This window comes from Colias eurytheme, chromosome 22 (assembly GCF_061535395.1).
Source record: "Colias eurytheme isolate Ceu_HAF_F1 chromosome 22, ilColEury1 Martin Lab GWU primary, whole genome shotgun sequence".
Lineage (NCBI taxonomy): Eukaryota > Metazoa > Arthropoda > Insecta > Lepidoptera > Pieridae > Colias > Colias eurytheme.
Window position 1 is genome coordinate 6703700 of NC_143001.1, and position 22521 is coordinate 6726220.

Consider the following 22521-nt stretch of genomic DNA (forward strand, 5'->3'; position numbering starts at 1 on the left):
AGCTCTATGTTCGTTTGATGTTAAATGTTAATGTAAGGAATAAATTTACTTACTTACTATATTTACTTCAAGCAAAAAGGGACAATTGACCAGTCTCATCCAAGGGCCATAAAAGCCATTTTTTAAATGTAAAAACTAAAAATCTATTTTTTATGTTATTGTAATTCGATGCTAACCGTACGTTGTGAATTTTGAATATTTTTGAAACTAAATTAAACATTTGTTCAATTATTCTGAATCTTTCATAATAAAAAGTAAGACTACCTACTTAGACAGAAACTTAATTAATTTAATTATAACAAGAATTTAATGTAATTTATCTTATATTAATTGAAATTAATTTTGAGATTATGAGACGTTCAATTGTATTTCTGTGATTTTTAATTTGTTAGAATTAAGTTTCTCAATATTTATAAAAAATAAATAAATAGATACAAATAATAGAAGAATGTTTTATTTTTATTAACTCCAAAAAACAGCTTATTCAGCAAAAACAATATTCAAGAAATACATCATTTGGTTTCACAAAATTATTCCAAATTTTATATACTTACTTAATAAAAAAAATACTATCTTGATGTCCTGACTAAAGATCAACCTCATATTTAAATTAAAACTTCCACAACTTACTGAAAAGTCCCCTTAAAATTACATATGGCTTATATTTTTACACTCGCATGTTTCCTTACATTATTATTCATTTTAGGGCCTCGAATAATGTATAAAACTACCATTTTAAAAACGTATTCTTATTGCCCGTATTTGTAAGTTTACGTGACATTTTAATATTATAGTGTTATAATTTATTGGACGGATAAGTTTTATCCAAGAATTGAAAAATCGACCCTTAAGAACATATCTAATTATAAGTCAAACAGAACTTATCTAGAAGTTGTGAAACTATCTAAAACATCGGGATAAATAATGCATGAATAAATCACGTTTAAAATCCGTTTAGTGTTTAATTTCCAAACAATTAATAAAATTTATTGCTATCACTAACCGCAAAGCTTACAATGAACTACTGTGGTCACGCATTTTCATTGTAAATTCTACTGTTTATAGCATTGAATATTATATATATGTATTATGTTTTTTTTTAAAGGTATATGAACTTTGAGCTAACTATTCAAAACTTGACTTTATACATAATATAATACACAAACCTACGCTTACAGTGTGAATTTTATACGAATACTAGCTGCGCCCCGCGGTTTTACCCGCGTGGCTCTGCTCCTGTTGGTCTAAGCATGATGATGTTTAGCCTTCCTCGATAAATGGGCTATCTAACACCAAAAGAATTTTTCAAATCGGACCAGTAGTTCCTGAGATTAGCGCGTTCAATCAAACAAACAAAATACTTTTCAGCTTTATAATATTATTATTATAGATTTCTTAACACGAATAAATAAATAGTGTTGATGAGGATTAAGTATTAAGACGATACACAAAAAAAAATCTACTGCTTGGCGGGCGGAGTCTAATAGCTCGCTATCGCGAACGCGGGTGTGCGCGAAGTCATTCTTGCAAACTCGCCGCGCTGCCGCTGGCCGACTCGGGACAAACATGTATGGAGTCGTCATACAGTTATAATATTCTTATACATATATTTAATTGTTGATTTATTGGTTTTATTTTCTTGCTTATAAACAAATAATCTTCTTTTTAACAACTACTTAGACATTATTAATAATTATTATTATTTCGTAATGTTTACTTTATTACAAAATAATACAGGTTATAAATAATCTTTAAAATAACAAAAAATATTGTTACTCTGAAAAAATGAAATGGTACTCAATAACGCGGACTACTTACTGAATGGATTTAGATAGAATTTGATGCTGACGTAGATATTACGTCATGCCCAGAAATGAAAGGTAATATTTCTGAAAGAAGTTATAAACCCTAATTCTTCTCAGTCAAAGTCAAGAGTGGAAGATATCACTAATACAGTAAAACTGATGCGAAACTTTGGATGTTAATTTGTATATTTTTTTGTTAGTTGTTACTTAATCACGTCAATACTACATTACCAATTTTGATAAAATATAGTTAATTGCCTGGATTTACACATAGGATACTTTTTATCCGAACTGAACACTTCTGTGGGATAAGACAGGATTCAAGATATAATCTAATTCCACGCGGGCAAAGCCGCGGTTGGAATGATATTTTTTTAAATAAAAAAATTGTTTAAAAAAAACACAAAATATATTGACGCATGTATTTATTTTTTGCACTCTATTATAATTGTAATTATTCATTACAAATAATCAAAATAAAATAGCCAGAACAAAGTTAGGCCCTGGTAGGGTAGGTAGGCAGGTACAGCAATGTGAGATGAACACTGGCTTATTTATATCAATAATAATGTATTATATAAACATTAAATTAAATTTACTTTCTAACAACAAAAATACATAATATTAGCTAATGTGAAAGCGAATCAACCAATCATCCCACAAAAATGAAATGTGCACACAAATATTCATCCAAATCGGTTCATGTCATTAGGAGGAGTGACTGCAGCGCCATCTTCCGGGCCCAATTGTGTTTCCAGATCACCCAGGAACTCAATTTAATATACTTACACAAAATTTTTCGAAATGAAAACTCACATTACTATGTAAATATGAATATAAACCTGTTTTATTACTAAGCAATTTCCCGCACAGGTGTAGTAAGTATAAATGAAATAAATATCAACATCAAATTCTTTATACAACATACTTATCTACCACCTTCTAAGAAATGTAATTCTTGAAATTATTTCGTATTTTTTTTAAATATTATACTACTCCAATGAGCTCCTGTTCCATATTATGTCCGCCATACTTCCACTAAGTTCACCATGATTTTTTATTTCTTTGCACTTTGTTGCTTTTTGCTAAAAATGGAATCATGCGATAAAACCAGTAGAGCTTTGATAACATACATTTTTGACTGAATAAAGGTACTTACGAAGGAGTGGATTCACATTGTGAACAATCAGTGGGGTTATTTTCCTTCTGGATTCCGGATTTCTGAACAGATTATTTATGCTATAAATGAAAAAATCTTACACATTCGTTATGTACTTAAAACAGGGGTACATATCAAACATCGTCTATAATACAATTATCATCAAATTTAAAATAAATCCAACTTACTTCATTAATTTGTTCCAATTGTAAGCATTCTTTTTCCTCCAACCTTTATGTTTCTTCTTCTTATTTTCTTTATTGTCTCCATTTGTCTCATTTTGTCTTATCGTGTTGTCACCCTTTTTTACGATTGCGCGAGCGACACAAGTTCCCCGTGTGACGGCTGTAGCGGGAATGACTCGTGCAGCGATCGGGGTAGGAAGGTACAGGGCGGCTCTCGCTATATTGGCTGGTCGCGCGCTAATTTCAAGTATTTCTTGTTTATTTCAAAACCATCGCATATTTCAAAATTCTAACACGGTAGACGTATAGGTTGTATATTTTATAGTTAATATCCAAAAAGTCGTAACTTTACGTTTGTTATTTTGAAGATGCCAGAGATTAAAAAAAAATAACAATGATGACTTTGTATTTTTTTTCTATCGAGAAAATATCATGGAATCATGTTTCTAAAACGGTACTTAGACGTATTGTGTTACTATTGAACTTTCTTGTCAAGAATTTTCATCACGACAACTTTAATAATATAAAAATTACGAAGGTTTGAAAAGGGCCGTAAATGTTAGAAAAATTAATTCATCACCTTAAATACTTTTTTAAGCATCGTCATGAGAAATCAGTTTGTGATAAATAACGGTACCTAACCTACGCACAAACGTAAATTACGTAAATGTCCAGATCTATTACGTATTTTCCTGTAACATACCGATAATATATTATATGAATATTGCACAATTTACATTATTTTTCCTTCGAACGTCATCATATACTACCATCGCAAACGCATTTGTAGGGATAAATATCTTATCTATCTGTGCCTCGCGGTTTCACCCGCATTTATTTGAAGCAAGTAGGTATAGTAGGCAAATTACAATTTATACAATGAATGCAACGGTACCTGTCAGAGATGTTTATTTTTCGTTTTTGCAAAATTTTTCGTTGCCCATTAAAAGCCTTTTATCGACTATCATCACACAAAATATAATTCGAACCAATAATTCCTGAGATTAGAGCTTTCAACCAAACATACAAACAGACTCTGCAGCTATAATATTATGTAGGTACCTACAGACAATGACACAAGCTTGCAAAAATGACCAAGCACGGGACTGCACCTTAATTATTATGATTAACATTTAACCGGGTTTTAAAGAAAAATAACACGTCAAGTTTTTCATCGAATAGGTTTTACAACAAAGAAAACAACCATTTATGAATCAACCCCTTGAACTATTAAACAAAATGTTCAAATCATGCTCAAGCGAACTCAAACTCAAACAAACATTTATTTATTCAATTAGACTTCTTCTAGAAGCACCTTTGGATTGGCATAACATAATTAGTAGAGTAAGTAGTCAATCTTAATATTTTTAAGTCAATATTAGCGCTATTGTTTAGTAGTTATTATACATACATACATATTTGAAATAATTTGTAGGCAGGTAAATAACATTAAGGAAATAAACAGTAATTTGTCGCGTTAGCCTTTTATGAAACATATATATCTATCTGTTTCCATAAATGGTATTAAAATGTAAAATATATGATATTTACTTGTGGTTAACCACTTCATTATATGTGGCTTTTAAGTAAAAAATTTTAATATGCAAGGGACTTTTTGGATGATAAATGTAAATATTGACATGTATAATAATTAATAGATACTTATACTAAACTATAATAATTAATGTTTATATAATATATTTTTTTTCCTGATTATGCGGAGCTGTAAAACTATGTTTGCATGCCAGTGTAACTGGCGAATGTGCTGTACTTTTCTTATTGTAATAACTTGTAAACCACATTTGAATTTAAAAGTATAGACATTATGTATCAATTTCATATCTATTACCATACGAACATACAAAAATTAAAATCTTTCCTCCTTACAATTAGAGTAAATGACGATCCCGAAGCTTTAATCAAAACAGTTAGGTAATATAAATAGCAATAATTATTATTGTCAATTGGGTTTAATTTTTGTTCCACGGGAATCCCATAGACACGGACATTAATATGTACCACAACTTATAGTGTAGAATAATTTACAATTAGGTTTCTTATATTAGCATATATATAAATATTGTATAATTCTTCCGCCCGCGGCTTCGCCCGTTTTGTTTAAAACCTAATAAATTATAGGTACAGTAAAACCTTCCTCGAGAACCACTATCTTTTAAGAAAACGTATAAAAATCCATTGCTTAGTTTTAAAGATTTAAGCATACAAAGGGACATAGGGACAGAGAAAGCGACTTTGTTTTATACTATGTAGTGATTAAAATTATTACTCTCGTTGCATTGATTACACCGGTCATTACAAATCTATATTCACGTATTCAATATTTAAAATTACAATAATTATACACATGACTAAGCTCCTTTTAAAGGAGCTTTTAAAATGTATATAACTTATTATATAGATATTACTAGTTAAAGCATGATTTGACTAGAACTAACAATAATCCGATGCAATTTTTGTTTAATCAAAAAACCCACAAAGCAATAGAGAACTCGGATAAAAAGAGCACAAAAGACTATTTTAAAAACTTCGATAAAAACTCTCAAATCCATACATTATTCTCTATTTATTCAACTAAGAATCAAATATATCATTAAATCATACTCAAACATATATTAATTCTACACTTCATTTAGCGCTTTTGAATAATCATTACCACCAATCTTCTCAATTGAAAACAACCAACCAAATACTATTGTATCCCTTAACCAAACTACATCATGTATTTAACATGACATTTAATTTAGCAGCATAATATCTTGAGTAAACAAACACCCATAGCAACTAGAAAGAAAGAAGAAAGAAAGAAAAAACGTTTATTTAATGACACATAGCCTCACACGTACATAATGAAAAACAATTTATACAATACTTATTATATGCTACAATACTACTACAATACTTAAAAATACACATTGAAGTGTGTAGTCTGTGAAGCATGATGCCATCAAAAGGGGAAATCACTCGGTGAACATCTGTGACGTAAAAAAAAACGTCACAGCACCGATTTTCATTCAACTACATTCATTCACGTGAGTATAACAAGCGGCTTTCTTTAGCGCTATCCCGAACCTGTTAAACGAATTGTCCTTACCTATAATTGGTGGATACATTCTTAACATTTATATAATTCTAGATTTAAGCTTTATAGTACATATATTATTAGCTTGCAAGATTTGTAACTCAAACATTTATTTCTTCCATAATACTTCTTCTTGAAGCACTTTTGAATCATCATAACATACTCATCATTTACCAATGGTTCGGAAGGCAGTTTCTACAGAGAGAAGCCGGAAAGAAACTCTGTACTCTGTCTTTACAAAACTAAATCATGTCACAAATCATCAGAAAACTCAATCAAACTCTTACTAAATTATGTCACTTTCATATTATCTTATATCATAATAATGAAAGAACTGTCCTGTGGTTCTTAAACGACAGCATTCCATGGATTTTCATCTTCCATATTTTCATAGGCTCTCTGACAAGTAATATTACTCATATCCCCTCCCCATAGCGATTGATCACAGAGCGATACCTTTGTGTGTAGTACAGCCTTATATTATGTAGATTATATAAAAACCCCCATATGAAGGATACACAAAACCAGTCTCAAACGTGTCTGTAGCGAGACGGTTGTTTTCCTTGTATTTATTAAGTAGTGTATAATGTTGAAAATACATTGTTTGTGTTGTTTAGTTTTATGTATCGGAATAGTTACGGCTGGTGAGTTTTATTTTATTAATTGTAAAAACTGTTCTTGATTACTTTGTGAAATTGTAATGTACCAAAAAGCTTTGACCATTTAAATAACAACATACAAACTGGATGAACTTAAACAAACTAATGAATTTTGTTTTGTGGAAAAATAGGAATCTAAATTATGCAATTTATAATAATTAATGATAATTATTATTAAATACAATCAATTTACTTGAAAATGCAAAAAAAATAAACATTTATTTTTATTATTATATCATAGTGTAGAATTCAAGAATTATTATCAAAATAGTTATTTCTTTATTATTATTAATATCTATTTTATTATCTAGAGGAAGTAGTGTATCTGCTGGTGTCTGTTATATTGAATTTTTTTATCTCTGACGTATTAAAAAATTTCAGCAAATCAACACTAATAATATAAATAGGAATTTGATTGTGTGTTTGTTTTGAAATGATAGGGTCTAAAATTACTGGACCGATAATTCAAAATTAAATGAGAAAAAACTTGACCGCACAAATGTTTCGTAAATTTTACAAGTGCAAATACATTAAATCATACGATTTAATATATACATGTCCTATAATATAACAATATCAAACAAGCATTTAATAAAAATGGCTTGCCAAATTTATTTTTGATCCAATAAACCTTCGCTTTTAACAAAAGAACTTTGTTTACTAAAAAAGCTATGGGTAGATGTTTGAAAAACAATAATGAAAACTAGTAACCAGTGGCTATTTATTATGAATAAAACATATTTATTTACGGGTATCATTTAAGCTATCACCAATTTAATTAGTTTTGTGTTTCTTAAATAATAGGGTTTGTCCTCAAAATAGTAGATCTGTCACCAAAATGTAGTCACCAAACAATGCAAAATCAGTTCCACAATAAATCACCTAAAATCCTGAGATATAAGGTCTAGTACCAAATAAATGTTTTTGTATGTATTATAATAGGTGTGTCCTAATAAGTATTTAAGCAAACTATATTAAAGAGATCACCAATAAATCATAATTATTATGTTACTAGAAAATTGCATTAAGTTCAAATAAAAAATTAGGGTTGTCATCATCGTTTCATCCAAAAGATTCTGCTACTTAACTAGACTCCCAAGGTTCTAAATTTCCACTGGTAGTATAAATTATATTAAAATAAAAATTTTAGCAGAGTAGTAAATAAAACAATTAAAGTCAAAATAATCAATACTTATTGTTTAAAATAATTACCACTGAACAATCAGCGCTGGTTTAAAATAGCTGGCTTATGGCTAGCAGAATAGTAGATAAAACACTTAATTAAAGTTAAAATAATCAATATTTATTCTTAAAAATAATAACCACTGAATAATCAGCTTGTCGCGCCAATTTGTCTCCGCCCCTTTGATCATTTTTTCATTAAAATTATAAATTGATGTATTAAATTGGTAACGAATACTATTAATTTAATATCTGAACGAAATAAAATGTTACTACTGTATTGGTGACAAAATATCAAATAAAAAGGAGTCGCAGTCAGGGATCGATAATCAATTTATTTGGTGACAGATCTACCATTCTGAGCACAGAGCTATTATTTAAGTAACAAAACTGTTATTATAAGAACGAAGTTTATATTCATGTAATGCAATATAATTTTATTGGTTATCGATCTCTTATTTTACACATATATTAACATTAATTTGATAATTCATACCTGGGAACAATTTTTGTTTATCTGAGAACGAAAATATTTCGTGGTGATAGATCTATTTATTAGGTGATACAACTTGATGACAAATATAAATTTTGGTGATAGAAAATATAGTTCCCTTTATTTACGTACTCACTACGTTTTATACAAATTTAGATAATATAAACTATAGTTATCAAGGCTTAAATTTACTAAAGGGAAAACGTACAAAATACTGTTAGAGTAATGGTAAAAAACATGCACATCGCAATTCGCAAAATACATTAAAGTAACAAGACAGCAATTCGGCTTCGCTCGTGGTACATATTTTCAGCTGTTACGTACATTTCCAACGGTGAAATATTTTTTTTTAATCGGTCTTGTGGTTACATCGGTCCAGATATTAGCGTGTTCAAACAAACAAACTCTTCAGTTTTACATTATAAATAAGATAGGTTGAAGAGTTTGGGAAGTGAATAGAAGTATCTATATAGTCTATAATTCTTCCACTACAAAAGGAAAGGACTAGTAACTTCAGATTTCTATAACTACCCTCCTATTATTCCAGGGAGATTATGCAAAGTACCAAACGGTGGGGCCGGTGCTTGCATACCGATATCCAGATGCCGTCCCATCTACGATCTGGACAATCGTTTCGACTTGAGCGAAAATGACAAGAGGTATATACAGCAGTCGTTGTGTGGCAGTTCTTCTAGCCCTATTGTTAAGGTATGTTACTTTACCTATATTTCTAGTTAAAACCTAATTTACCTAATTAAAACTATTATTAATAGGTAGGTTTATTTATTTCAAAAACTAATTAAAATTTTACCGGTGTAAAGCTACGAAAGCTTCTTCTTATGTGCTTTTAATGAGATTTACCAGGTCGGAGTTAAATCGAATATATAACTTAAATAGTTATATGTCTACACATTTTAAAGAGGAAGACTTTTTGACTTTTTTGTTGAACGATTTTGAAAATTCTTTCATCGGTTGAAAGTAACATTTGGCAATTTATTTAAACTTTAAAAAAATATCGAATCGCTTTCAATTGATCTCATATTGTACTGTAACTATCCAGACACAAATACCGTAAAAATTTCTCATTGAGGAAAAATATTTCAACCTCCAAACTTGAAACTAAATAACTGAATACCGTTTCAGATATTAGACTCTCATACGTAGCATAACGTCATACAAGGAAAATTAGCTAAATCATTTGACGATATGAATAAGACACGCATAATATAAAATATATGTATTTCGTACCTCTTTTTCCTTCCTATTGAAACCCTTAATGCGTTCAACCATCATTACACTATGAGGCATAAACACGGGTCTCCTTTTCCTTTAAATAGTATATTTCATATTGTGTTTTTACATATCAAACAAAACATTACAAAAGCTCTATAACCTAAGCCAACTAACATTATAGGTAGGTATTTCTTTTTTTTTATATTATTTATTGCACACACAAAAGAAATAGAGACACATAAAGTACAGATAAGAGGAAAATAATGTGTACAAACGGTGGCCTTATCGCTAAGTAGCGATCTCTTCCAGGCCACCGTAAGTAATATGTAAAGAGAGACGCGTTAAAAGGAGGTGGGTGAGCAAAAAATAAGGCGTTAGGAAAAAAGAAAATATAAATAATAATATTCAATATTTATTATATATATGCATAATATATACAACAAGTATAGGTATGTTCAATAACTGAATAAACAATGACAATCATTTGCAGCATTGCATCACGATACCTTCCCAATAAACAAATGCTTCTAGACAAGCAAAAATTACTGAACAGAACCTAAATTTTCAGGTATGCTGTCCACATCCATCTGAGTGGTGGAAGTTCAAGGCCAATGCCATATTTCTACCTACAACTGAACACGTGCACACAACAATGAACCCAACTCCTAAACCTGCTGTTCTGATAATACCGAAAGAAGTGGACACCCTTGAAGGTGGTTTGAAGAACCAGAATCGCTTCCAAAATCTAAAAACCTTGCCTTATGATGGACCATGTGGCAAGGAAGCGAGCAGCGGCAATAAGATATATGGTAAGATTTAATTGGAATTCACAGATCATATTCTCGAGAACTATAAATCGCTTTAAGTAGCATTTATCTCTTATCACTACATAGTATAAAACAAAGTCGCTTTCTAAGGGAAATAGGGACATAGGGACAGATCCCTATGTCCCTATTTCCCTTTGTATGCTTAAATCTTTAAAACTACGCAACACATCTTGATTCGTTTTTTTTAATAGATAGAGTGATTTAAGAGGAAGGTTTTAGTATATAATTTATTAGGTTTTAGACAAAGCGGGCGAAGTCGCGGGCGGTAAGCTAGTAATGTATATACCATAGCCGCAATTTATTGTAAACTCTTCTAACTCATTTGAAATCGGTGCCAGTAATTTAAAAATAACTATCATATCACAATTAGTAGAACATACTTATCACATATCTATCTACTCAATCCTTAACGGCCGTTTTCAATAACCTATCTCCGATTACAGATAGATCGCTATCCCCGGTTAACAGTAAGATCTTAACTATCCTTAGTTTGCGTTTCACAAACAAGGATAAGTGCTATCTATCTGTGTTTATCTAACGATAGCTTCTACCCTCTTGAAACGTTTAGTTCCTTGCTGCGCAAATGTTTAATTCTAAAAACAAATAATAATTACATTTGATAAAAGTTAAAATGTATATTTTTTCATAGATTTGAAGGTGATTATACATTGAATTGTTTTTTTTCTTTGTTTAAGTAACAAATTCAGTCATGAAATAAAACGTTTTGACAGTTTTGACATAACAATATCTCTGTGGTGACGCCACGCTTCGCTTTGTCGCGTCAATTGTTTGTTTATGTTTGTTTTGTAATTATCATAGAAAAGTGAATTTATAATGAATCCTGTAAGTACCTATCTACATTTCTGATATATTTCACATTCCAAAATGCGTTCAAACTTTTAAAGATTTATTTTTTTACAGTCAACTATTAATAAAGCGGCACCAATGACCAAAGATGAGACGATGCTTCTCGTACAACTTGTGGTTGAAATAATTCCATATCGCTATCATCACTGCTAAAATATTCCATTATTTTAGAGCTAGTTATTTAATTACTTATTTTTGAAAGGCTATCTGTCCGCGTAACCGGCCGATGTTGACAGATAAACAAATGACGTTACCAGAGTTAGCTACGCCTATCAGCGAGTAACAAAAAACTTCTAATGAAATGTAAGTAAGATCGATTAGTATGGGAGTTCCTATCTCTAGTAGACTATCCGTCCTCCCAGCGATAGATAGATAACTTCGGTAGGAAATGCTATCTGTCGGTAGGTTATTGAAAAATAAGTAAGCGTAAAAGGATAGTTTTGCCTAACTGTAGTAACTAGAATTATGGATAGATAGATTATTGAAAACGGCCGTAAGTCGAAATCGAGGTTTCTTAGTTATGTCACGCCAGTTGTGATATCCTTTATTATATGCAAAACTTCAGCTACACTATAGTCTGTCCACTATAAGAATTGCTTTTTGACAGCTCGACGGGTGATACCAGAAGTGATGTTCAAAAGATTATCGATTGTGATACCATTTCAATTATAAATTCAAAATATTATCATAAATCGAATCAGGCACGTAAATAATAATTACAACGTAAACGTACTAATAAGATATGTAATAATAAGACCACATATCTATGCATTGTATGTTAAAACTAAACTAAACTAATATTTTATTATTTATTGGTTTCTATCTTACAATTTGGTTGTCTTTACGTTTAAATTATATAACATAATAGAAGAGTTTTTCTGTATCGAATATATTTTACAGAGTAATTCTATCGATTATTATAACCTATCGACCCATCATTGAAAAATTCTGTGTAGACATCACTAAGTGGGCGGGACCTGTCCATGAAGTACGATAATTATTTGTATGACATTTTAACATAGTCAATACAATCCTACATAGGCGTGAAGCTGTCAAAAAGCAAATAACATAATGGACAGAGTATAGTTTCTACAGAAATTCGTGCATTGGACATTTACTATCTTCTTGCTATAATAGTAGCGAGTTGAATAGCCAGTAAACATACACCGGTCGCGAGGTCAAAGCGGGCCTAGTGATCTGTACTACAGATCTTTCATAGACCTATTTCAGACACTAGTCCTTCATAACGAAAACACTATTGCATTACATTTATAGTATTAAGTTGTGAAGGCCAATAAATGATGTTTGACGTGACAACGTCTTATAATTCGATAGAGCCGGCTGCACGCACGAAAAAACATGACTCATGCGGCGTTACCTCGTTCTGAGGCGTTCCATGTAAGGCTTGAAGTGCGAGCGAGAGCGCGGAACGAGCGACAAAGAAGCATAATCGGACGTTGTCACGTTCAACTATCGTCAGTAAACCGACTTTACAGACAACCTTGACAACCAATTTTTTATTTAATTATAATTATTTTACAGGCGGCCAGGCAGCTAACGTGGACCAGTTTCCCTGGCTCGTCATCTTCGAGTACTATAGCGGCTGGCTCGACTGCGGAGGAAGCATCATACACCCCAGATTCGTGCTGACAGCCGCCCACTGCCTTTTAACGCGTCAAGGGCCACCGTAAGTTGCTGTTCATTAATAGAAAGAATTGATTTGTATGAATAGGTTCTTAACAATATAACTGTGTGGTGAATAGTAAAAGTTATTTTCATATATTTGTTTTGGGAAAGCTATCCACTATCTGGTAGATTTTGTTTTAAGTATATTAAAACTACAATAAGCTTGACCCCGTGGTTGTACTGAGTGCTAATCCAGGCTATCTTTCTCCGTACCAAATTTCTATAGGTTTCAGCTGTTTTAGTTTGATAGAGTAACAAACATTCAAACGTTCTTATGCAAATTATAATTCCTAACTGAAGTACCTACTAGTTTGTTCTATGCTTGTGATTTGTGAAACTGATATGAATACTTTATTATAATTATAATGATTTACAGCAAGCTACATTGTGCGCACACCACATATATTACCACCACCATAGATTATAATATTTATCTATTACAACAGTTTTTCTTCAACAAACATGCTATCATCCCACTATATTCAACTCTTATCAATCTAGACCTTCATAAATGTCGAAACTTCCAGAAAGTTCGCGCGTCTCGGCGAATACGACCTCACTACCTTCCCCACGGACACCGTGGAGACCGACGGCGGCGGTTTCGAGACCGTGAACGTAACCGTCATACCGGTGGAGCGGTCTATACCGCACCAGGGGTTCAATCGGGAAGCGAGGCTGCACGACATCGGCTTAGTTAAGTTGGCGGCCAGCGCTCGATATGATGGTATGTTTAAGGAGATTTAGGTACTGGTACTGTATGATCTGGACCGATTCGACCCCACTTATTGAATACACAGGTGTTCAGTTAAACGAGCTAATAAGTATCGTTTATAGTATCGGGAGTTGCCACTTAAGAAAAAGAAGAAGTATCTTTATTTTTCTCTTAATTTACATTGAATTTAACCAGCTTCACATTGATTGTATGCATTAACTGATTAAGCTAAAACGTTAACGTTTAATTGTAACAACTTAAATAATGGCAAAATAAGAAACAACCACATACCGCATTATTTATTTACCACCTTTATTAAAACATTACAGAATTCATCCGCCCCATCTGCTTACCAAAAACCGACTTCACATCACAATTCACGAGGCAGACAAACTTCAGCATCGCCGGTTGGGGTATGACCGAAAACCGACGTCCGACTAGCGACGTCAAATCCTACGTGATGATACCTTACGCACGTAAGAATGTATGCGATGCTATATACACGTATAATTTGGAGAATATCATCTGCGCGGGCGGCGAAGAGGGTAAGGACTCCTGCGGCGGGGACTCCGGCGGCCCACTAATGTATGAAGACGACAATACCTACACCGTTGTAGGTGTACTTAGTTTTGGGCAAATTCAATGCGGTACTGCTGGCAAGCCGGCCGTTCATACCGACGTGTATAAATATATGACGTGGATTATGAATGAAATCAGTACCAATAGTTGAGATTGAGTTGAGAATGTTATGGTATCGATTGGCTGTGCTAAGGTTTTACACATGACAGATCACAGAAAGTTCTTTACACGTTTGTGATTAAAAGACTATTAGGTTTTGTATTATGTAATTAGAAATTAATCAGACGTTTCGAGGACTTCTTACTAATGTATTTTAATTCAAAGGTATTTTTATTATGTCAAGCAATAGTATTATCTGAAACCAGTACCTACATGCCACGTCAGGGTGCTATACATACTACATACACCAATGGCCTATTATACTAGTAGACGCGGCATACACCAACATCATTGCACTAAAAAACAGCGTAATTAATACATACCTACTTACTAACGCATTATCACCAATACAGTTGTTCTCTCTTTCACTCTCACGCACGAGACATAATACATGTCTCACTCATGTACTTCGTAATAACAACTGCCGATTAAAATATAAAAAGAACGTCCAGCCACGACCATGGGCGTAGCCACGGTGGGGCAGGGTGGGGCACCTGCCCCACCCTGGCTCTGATCTGGAAGGTATCTAACCAAATCTAAAAAAACGTAATTATCTAGGTACTGACTACAAAACTTAATATCCGTTAAAAAATTCTCACTCGAAAGTTGTCAGTCGACACAAAAAAAAAATGCTATCTAAACAAAAAGTTTGCGCATCTATGTTACATGATTTAAACCACTTTTGGTGCCAGAAAAAGTAGTGTAGTACTGTTACCCCATTCAAAGCTGTTTTAATTTAGCCAAATTCGCACTAAATTTCCCATCCAATTTCACTTTTGTTTTAGGATAAGTTACTGACCATAAAAGCACAAAATGCTGACAGATCCAGGTTGAGCTACGTTCGCAATCTTACATAAAAGTTTTTGGCCGATATCTCGGAAACTATCCATTAAATATTGGGAATTTTTTGTAGGTAGTAAAATTTTACACCTTTTATACTTTGTAAACTTTATGTAAAACTTACGTAACTTGTTTACGATTTATGGCCTATTTAATGAGCCGGTTAATCATCTTTGGCAAGTAACTCTTTAAATATTGGATTTATCAATGAAATGCAAAGGCATTAATATATTATACATATGCATTATCTATTTATTAAGATTACTTTATTTGAAACTTTTTTTTCTAATCCTTTTTGAGTTATTTAACGTTTGGCAATAAATAGTAAATTTCAAGGTACCTATGTATGTTTCGTAAGTATATATTTCGTATATATTCTAAATAATATTGAGTAGTTATTTTATATTCGGATGCAAGAATAAAGGAAAATATTTAAAAAAATGTATTAAAAATTTTGTATAAGTAAAAAAAAAATCAAAAATTTTGCCGTTTCGGAAACGGTGAAAATCCACTTGCATTGGAAATTTCTTCTTCGTTTTTATTACATCCGTAAAAAAGCTTTTGGCCTGCCACGTCACCCGCCGAGCCTCAGCATTTCTACATTATACGTGGAACAACTCAAAAAATATGGGCACTAGAAAAAATTTCAAACAAAACTTGTAGAGAATAAAGAGTTAAGTGACCTAAAAACTATGTACATACATGCATTTTATTCATTAATAATTTAACGATCGACCGGTTCATCAAATAGGCCATAAACCGTAAATAGTAAGTTTTACAAAAAAATTTACATGGTATAAAATATGCGAAATTTTACTTTCTAAAGTGGATAGTTTTCGAGATATCGGTCAAAAACTATAAGATTGCGAGCAAAGCTCCACCTGGATCTGTCTGCATTTTGTGTTTTTATGGTCAATAAGTGATCATTAACCTAAAACAAATATGAAATCGGAAGTGCAAGGTTTTGCTTTAATTGCTGAGTTATTTAAAATTGTTTATTTTTCTATTTACATAGACCTATATTTTATGGTAACAAGGAATCATATTATTGTATTAGACAGATAAACTATATAATATAGGGATGAAATTTGCAACATAAACGGCTCTAGGTATCTTTTGTTTGTTTTGATTTATTCATTATTATTGCAGCTTGATACCGCCACGTGTTCTTGAAAAAAAAGGTATTTTTAGACAGACAGACGCACAACAAAGTCTGCCTGTCGGTTTGTCTGTCAACACACTTTTTCTCAGGAACGCGTAGAGTTATAAAACTGAAATTTATATCGAATACTCAAGTCTACGGTCTCTTAAAGCTGTGAAAAAATCAAACTTATAAGCCAACGCAATCAAAAGATAAAATTATGCTGCAAATTATCGCAAATTTCAACATTCGCAAGGGAATCAAAACCTACATTGTACCTAGGTACTTCCCGTGAACACAGAGTCTTGAAATTTGGTTAAAAGCAATGTCTTATAGCACAGATAAAGGAAAAATTGCTAAAACATACATTTTAGAGTTACAACATAATAAAAAGTAGGTTTATTCGGAGCCCTCGGTGCGCGACTCCGACTCGCACTTGGCCGGTTTTTTTTTGCCCCACCCTGTGCCCATGGCTAGCTACGCCCATGGCCACGACGCTGAATGGTGCGTGACTAAGTGAAACTCGGGCACTTAGCTGAGTTTTTCTTGCCAAAATAGAGAGCGGGTAACGTATAGCTTTTTTATATATCATAGACATACACCAATATTGGTGGAAAAACACCCTTAGTATAAATTGTAAATATTATTTCAACAATAGGTGTAATTTATATGAGTAATTTTATAAGACATTCATATAGGAGTTTAATTATGTGATATAGAAGTTGAGGTATTTTAAGTGCATCTAAAAGATTTTAACTTATAATATAGGTAAGAAAAGATTGTTGTATTGTAAATAATAAAATAATTTTAAAATATAATCTTGTCTTATTTAATCATAAAAATTGGATCCTTTCTTAACTGTCCTATTGTCCTATGTTATTGAAATTTAAAGCCCTATTTTACATTGTTTTATGTATAGTCACGACCACCTCTATCTAAAACAATTTTTTATAGGTACCTAAATGACAATCACAGGTAATTAAAATATTTATTTAATACTAGCGGTCCGCCCCGGCTTTTGGTACATAATATTTACGTTTTCTCTACATAAGAACCATCCTCGTACTTCAAGGAATATAATAAAAAAAGAATTATCGAAATCGGTTCAGCCGTTCTCGAGTTATGCGCTTACCAACACATTTTGCGATTCATTTTTATATATAAGAGAAGATACATACATAGTCTTTGGTCTTCTTAATCTATGACAGATTATGATACATTTTAATTACAATATTTATACAAATGTTGAATTTAACACATACAAACTAAACATATATATATAAGAATCTACATACCTCTTGCATTGGTTGCCGCATCAGCAATTTTCTGGAAGGCATCCAGAAAAGCGGCAATCGCGACCAGCGCTGACCTGAAACAAACATATATAAATTTTATTAAATACATAAAAAATAACTTGAGCTCGCCGTTGTTGCCATTAAAAACCTATTGCACAATACAAAATGTTCATCGCCATATAAAAGCGCCTGATAGTTTTCTCATAGCAATTAGGTACCTACTGCTATCGTTTTGTCCGAATTTAGATTTTTTACAATATCTTAGATATTGTTTTAATATTCTAGAAAAAAGAACTTATTAATATCAAGATGACCATATTTAATAAATATTGTGTGTGATATCGATTATAATATTGTATGTTTGTTACTCTTTCACGCGAAAACAACAGAACATACACTACAATTATAAGACAAAAGATATAGAAATTTTTCTTGTACCCGCGGTTGAAAAAGCGGCACAGCTTATATATTCATATTTTTTAACCTATATTAAAAAAGAAAAAATAAAATAAACTTACTTCAATGCCGAGTGTAGTTTCGTAGCTTTCGATATGAACTCCTCCCACATCGGTGCGCTATTCTGTAACAAACATTAAAAATAACATTATTTTTTTTATCATTTAAATTTTAAAGCATTAACGATCTTTTCTTGCTATGATATAATTAACCAATTCTAATATTGTGTGAACTTTATAACCCCGCTCGACTAAATCCGTATTTAACATTCCTCAATTATTATTTATTTACTATTCTTTAATCTAAACCCCTATCTATATATTGCATTACCCTCACAAGTATTTTTTTTTTACATACGACCCATAATTTCATTCGTGTTTCAAAATTAGCTCACTTAAATAACAAAATTATTATTTTTTTACAAAAAAAAACTTTTACGTCGCAGCCCTAACACAATTCTTAGCACACGCACGGACGGTGTCAATTTGTCTAACACATCCGACACGACAGCGAACGGAAACCGAGTTATTTGTGACGTTCAAGGTTCCACAAATACGACGCGGCCGCCGTGAAATTTTAAAAACTTATTTTGGACAGCCCTGACTTTTCTGTGTTACATTTATTTTCTGTAACACATATAACAGAGCTTAGGTTACAGTATTGTAAAACGGACTTTGCATTATATGACGATTGCTTTCACTTTTATTTAAATTTGTAGGTCATAGATAGAGACCACCCTACTAAAGACAAAGGGAAAACTGTGTTTAAGACACGTATAAAATATTTAAAAAGCGTACATACTACATACAGTGTGGACAAAATACCTCGTTTTATAATTCGGTATAAAAACCTGTTTCGATTCATAAAAAAACAATCAGAAGTAACAGGAAATTCCGAATTACTTTAATTGCCCATACATACACATGTCAATATCAAAGCAAATCTCACCAACCAATAACCATAGAAAGAAACGTTATCCAAAAACCTCAATCATTACGCCTAATTTGTTCCTATTCAAATAATTTGAAAAACTACGCAATGTCATGCACTTAGAGATCCCGTTATACGACCTTATTGTTCTTATAACGTCGTCTCGAGAAAATTACTGACCTCTACGAATGGTAAAAATATAATATGCAAAACGTGTGTACTTTTTAACTGGACCTGGTACGTTGGTAAATAATTCGAATTATGTGCTTTCATATTGCGAAAGCTATGCAATGTTCGCCAAATTTCGTTTACCTAGATTTGGTTCTTCCATAGAAAGTAGTTAAATAGATCCAACTCCATTGTTAGCTGTTTCATTAAATTGCTGTATAATGATTATTTACTTTAAGAGCTTATTAAACGTAAAATAGACTATCCGGATCCAGACAGTTCATAAAACAAGGTCATTTAATAAAGATCCTAGGCAATTTATAAAAATTTATAAAACGGCTGGTTCAAACATTTGGCTGCGACATACATAAAGCACCAATACATTTGCACATGGTCAGTATTATAACAAGGTAGGTTGTTCGTCAGCCAAATGCCACCGTTTCCTTAACGTCACGTCGGGTTCAACGACCTGTCTCAAATTATTTTTTATACGGCCAGGGTACGATACGATTTTTATCAGAATTTATGAAAATACTTAAAAAGCTCAGAAATGTGATTGTGTACCATTTTAAGAATTTACATTATGTAAAAAAAAAATATTTAAATTCTTAAACCTTTCTGTTCTAAAATAATCTACTTTTCTCAATTTACAACCGATTTGTAGCTATAAGTAGTTATCACATAAACTACTATGAAACATAGACCAAGTGCAATACACTAAATTTTCAATCAGCAAACATTAGATCTCTAAATTACCCATTTAAAAATAAGAGCTCACTTTCATCTTACGACACGACACGACAGATCGTGTCGTATCCGTCATGTGACATTTACTTAGATCACGCTTGACCGAGTTGCTAAGGTGTCCCGAGTCGCGACCCTTCATAAGGCTTCGAAGGTATAAAGCGTTTAGGCTCATGATGTTATTAACTTGATGGACTGTCTTATAGGGTTAGGATCCGACTGCGCAAGAAAGGTTATATTTTTCGAATGTTTATTTCGAATGTATATTTATCTAACATGCCTTGGCTGGATGGATTTTCAGTTGTGATTTGTCGATAAATGATGAATATTCACAAATGCTTTGCGGTCCTAAATTCAAATGAGTGATTCATTATAAAAATAATTTCTCTAACTAAGAAATTAAGAATTCATCCATACATGTTGGTGTTAATTTATTTTTTGTTTAGGTAAAATAGGTAGGTATGTTCAATGTACCTATTATAATATGTAAGCAAGATCTTGTTACTTCTTATATTCTTTTCTTAAAAAAATGCGCTTATCTAGTACCTATCTCAATGATGAAATCCTACTCTGTACATAATAAATCCTATAACACGATAAAATCACTAAAGGCTTTGTCAGATAGGACGCGTATTTTAGCGCTGCGTAGTAGCGCTACAGCGTCCTGTTTTAACGTCGCGCGAGGCTTCGTCAAACAGAACGCTTTAGCGCGCGTTAGGACACAGCAATTGATAGTATTAAAGCTGCATGTTGTTTACATAATTATTACTTACGAACAAAACAAGGTACAGCGATATTAACTCCGGAGTCGGAAGAATTTTTTACTTACCAGTTTCATTAATTTCTTCTCCGATTTGTGCCCACAATTTTGCCTTCATTGATATATCTTTATAGTTTATATGAACTATCCTTCGTATTATATAAGCATGGATATTTTCTAACCAATTCTATCAAATTTTCGGTCATTATGCAGTATTTTATTATTATTTTACGCCTATTAACTCCGACGCTAAAATAAAATTTGTAAAAAAATACAACACCCGACGTTAAAGCGTCCTAACGCCGCGACAGAGCGTTGCGTACTGCTAGCGCCGGCGCTCTGTTTGACGGTATTCTACGATGGTAGTACAACACATCTTAGCGTCATATCGCGGCGTCAACTTAACGCTCTGACGCGCGCTAAGTACGCGTCCTGTCTGACAAAGCCTTTATAACCGTAGAAGTTAGCCTCATTTCAACTGGAATCATACTAATAAACAAACTTTGATCTCGCCGACAGATTCAGCTCAATATGAGTTATATATGCTGCCAAAGTGCATTTGCCTACATACAGTGTTATATATAGCCTGTTACCTTCTTTATATTGCTTGTTTTGTAATCATACTGACAGGTTTTCTAAAAATATGATACATGTTGATATAACATAGTAATCTTGCCGAGCCAAATGAAACGACATGTTAATATTGATATTACATAGTAATCTGGTTGAAAAAATAATAAATAAGACAACACCGCCGCGAGGCGAGGTACCTGCCCCCCAAAATAAATAAAAGAATAACTAACAATCATCCTTACAAATTTTTACATTTAATAATTTTAGGGCCGATTTTTCATTGCTTGGATAAATATTATCCGTCCAATAAAGTATTACACGATAATATTAAAATGTCACGTAAACTGTCAAATACGGGCAAATAGAATACGTTTTTAAAATGGTAGTTTTATACATTATTCGACGAATAAGTTTTATCCAAGCATTGCAAAATCGGCCCTTAGTAGGATATCTCGTAAAATTTAACTCATAGGTACGCATTTTCATCGATACTAGAGAATCGAGTAAGCCATAAAGCCGATTATATTTTAATCAACAGCTACTAAAGTCGGATTAACTAAAAGCGAAACCACGTGAAACTCTGTCTGTCTACTACGTTTTCGATAATCTGTACCTACTAAACGAATTTTGATGAAGTTTGGAATAATATATTATAATCCTCGGCTGTCCCGGCAAACGATGCTTACTTATTCTTATCACTTAGGGGTATGAAAACTATATGTTGTTCGATTAAGACCTATCTATACACACAAAATTTCACAAAAATTGGCCAAGTTTCGAAAACGTTTAACTTCAAACGCTGCGACACGAGAATTTTATACTTATTTAAAACTAGCGGTCCGCCCCGGCTTCGCCCGTGGTACATGTTTACGTTTTCTCTACATAAGAACCATCCTCGTACTTCAAGGAATATAATAAAAAAACAATTACCGAAATCGGTTCAGCCGTTCTCGAGTTATGCGCTTACC

The 22521-nt window shown here is 32.3% G+C and overlaps 2 protein-coding genes and 1 long non-coding RNA gene across 3 annotated transcripts in view; 1 reads left to right on the forward strand and 2 right to left on the reverse strand.

Annotated features, from left to right (window-relative positions):
• The window catches only part of mim (missing-in-metastasis), a 142466-nt gene that overhangs the window by 63931 nt on the left and 56014 nt on the right, over positions 1-22521 (reverse strand). Inside the window, exons 2-3 of the mRNA XM_090114895.1 lie at positions 18441-18502; positions 17923-17996 (exon numbers count right to left, since the gene is read on the reverse strand). Of these exons, the coding sequence (XP_089971021.1) occupies positions 17923-17996; positions 18441-18502 (136 nt within the window). The remainder of the gene's footprint in view (positions 1-17922; positions 17997-18440; positions 18503-22521) is intronic.
• Positions 2169-3489, reverse strand: LOC149898746 (uncharacterized). Its single transcript, XR_016458014.1, has 3 exons — positions 3153-3489; positions 2965-3026; positions 2169-2890 (listed from the first exon to the last, which is right to left on the reverse strand). It is a non-coding gene; the product is annotated as an uncharacterized LOC149898746 (long non-coding RNA).
• Positions 6763-15099, forward strand: LOC149898747 (phenoloxidase-activating enzyme-like). The gene is made up of 6 exons (XM_090114923.1): positions 6763-6893; positions 9131-9291; positions 10385-10625; positions 13053-13197; positions 13724-13920; positions 14238-15099. The coding sequence occupies exons 1-6, from the start codon at positions 6836-6838 to the stop codon at positions 14636-14638; spliced, it is 1203 nt and encodes a 400-aa protein (XP_089971049.1). The 5' UTR covers positions 6763-6835; the 3' UTR covers positions 14639-15099.

What these genes read in the sequence shown, in the direction of transcription:
- LOC149898747 (XM_090114923.1), top strand. Translation starts at nt 6,836, where the DNA reads ATGTTGAAAATACATTGTTTGTGTTGTTTAGTTTTATGTATCGGAATA. An exon ending in CAGCGGCAATAAGATATATG is followed by an intron (nt 10,626 to 13,052) that starts GTAAGATTTAAT and finishes ATTATTTTACAG; the next exon opens with GCGGCCAGGCAGCTAACGTG. An exon ending in TTAACGCGTCAAGGGCCACC is followed by an intron (nt 13,198 to 13,723) that starts GTAAGTTGCTGT and finishes CGAAACTTCCAG; the next exon opens with AAAGTTCGCGCGTCTCGGCG.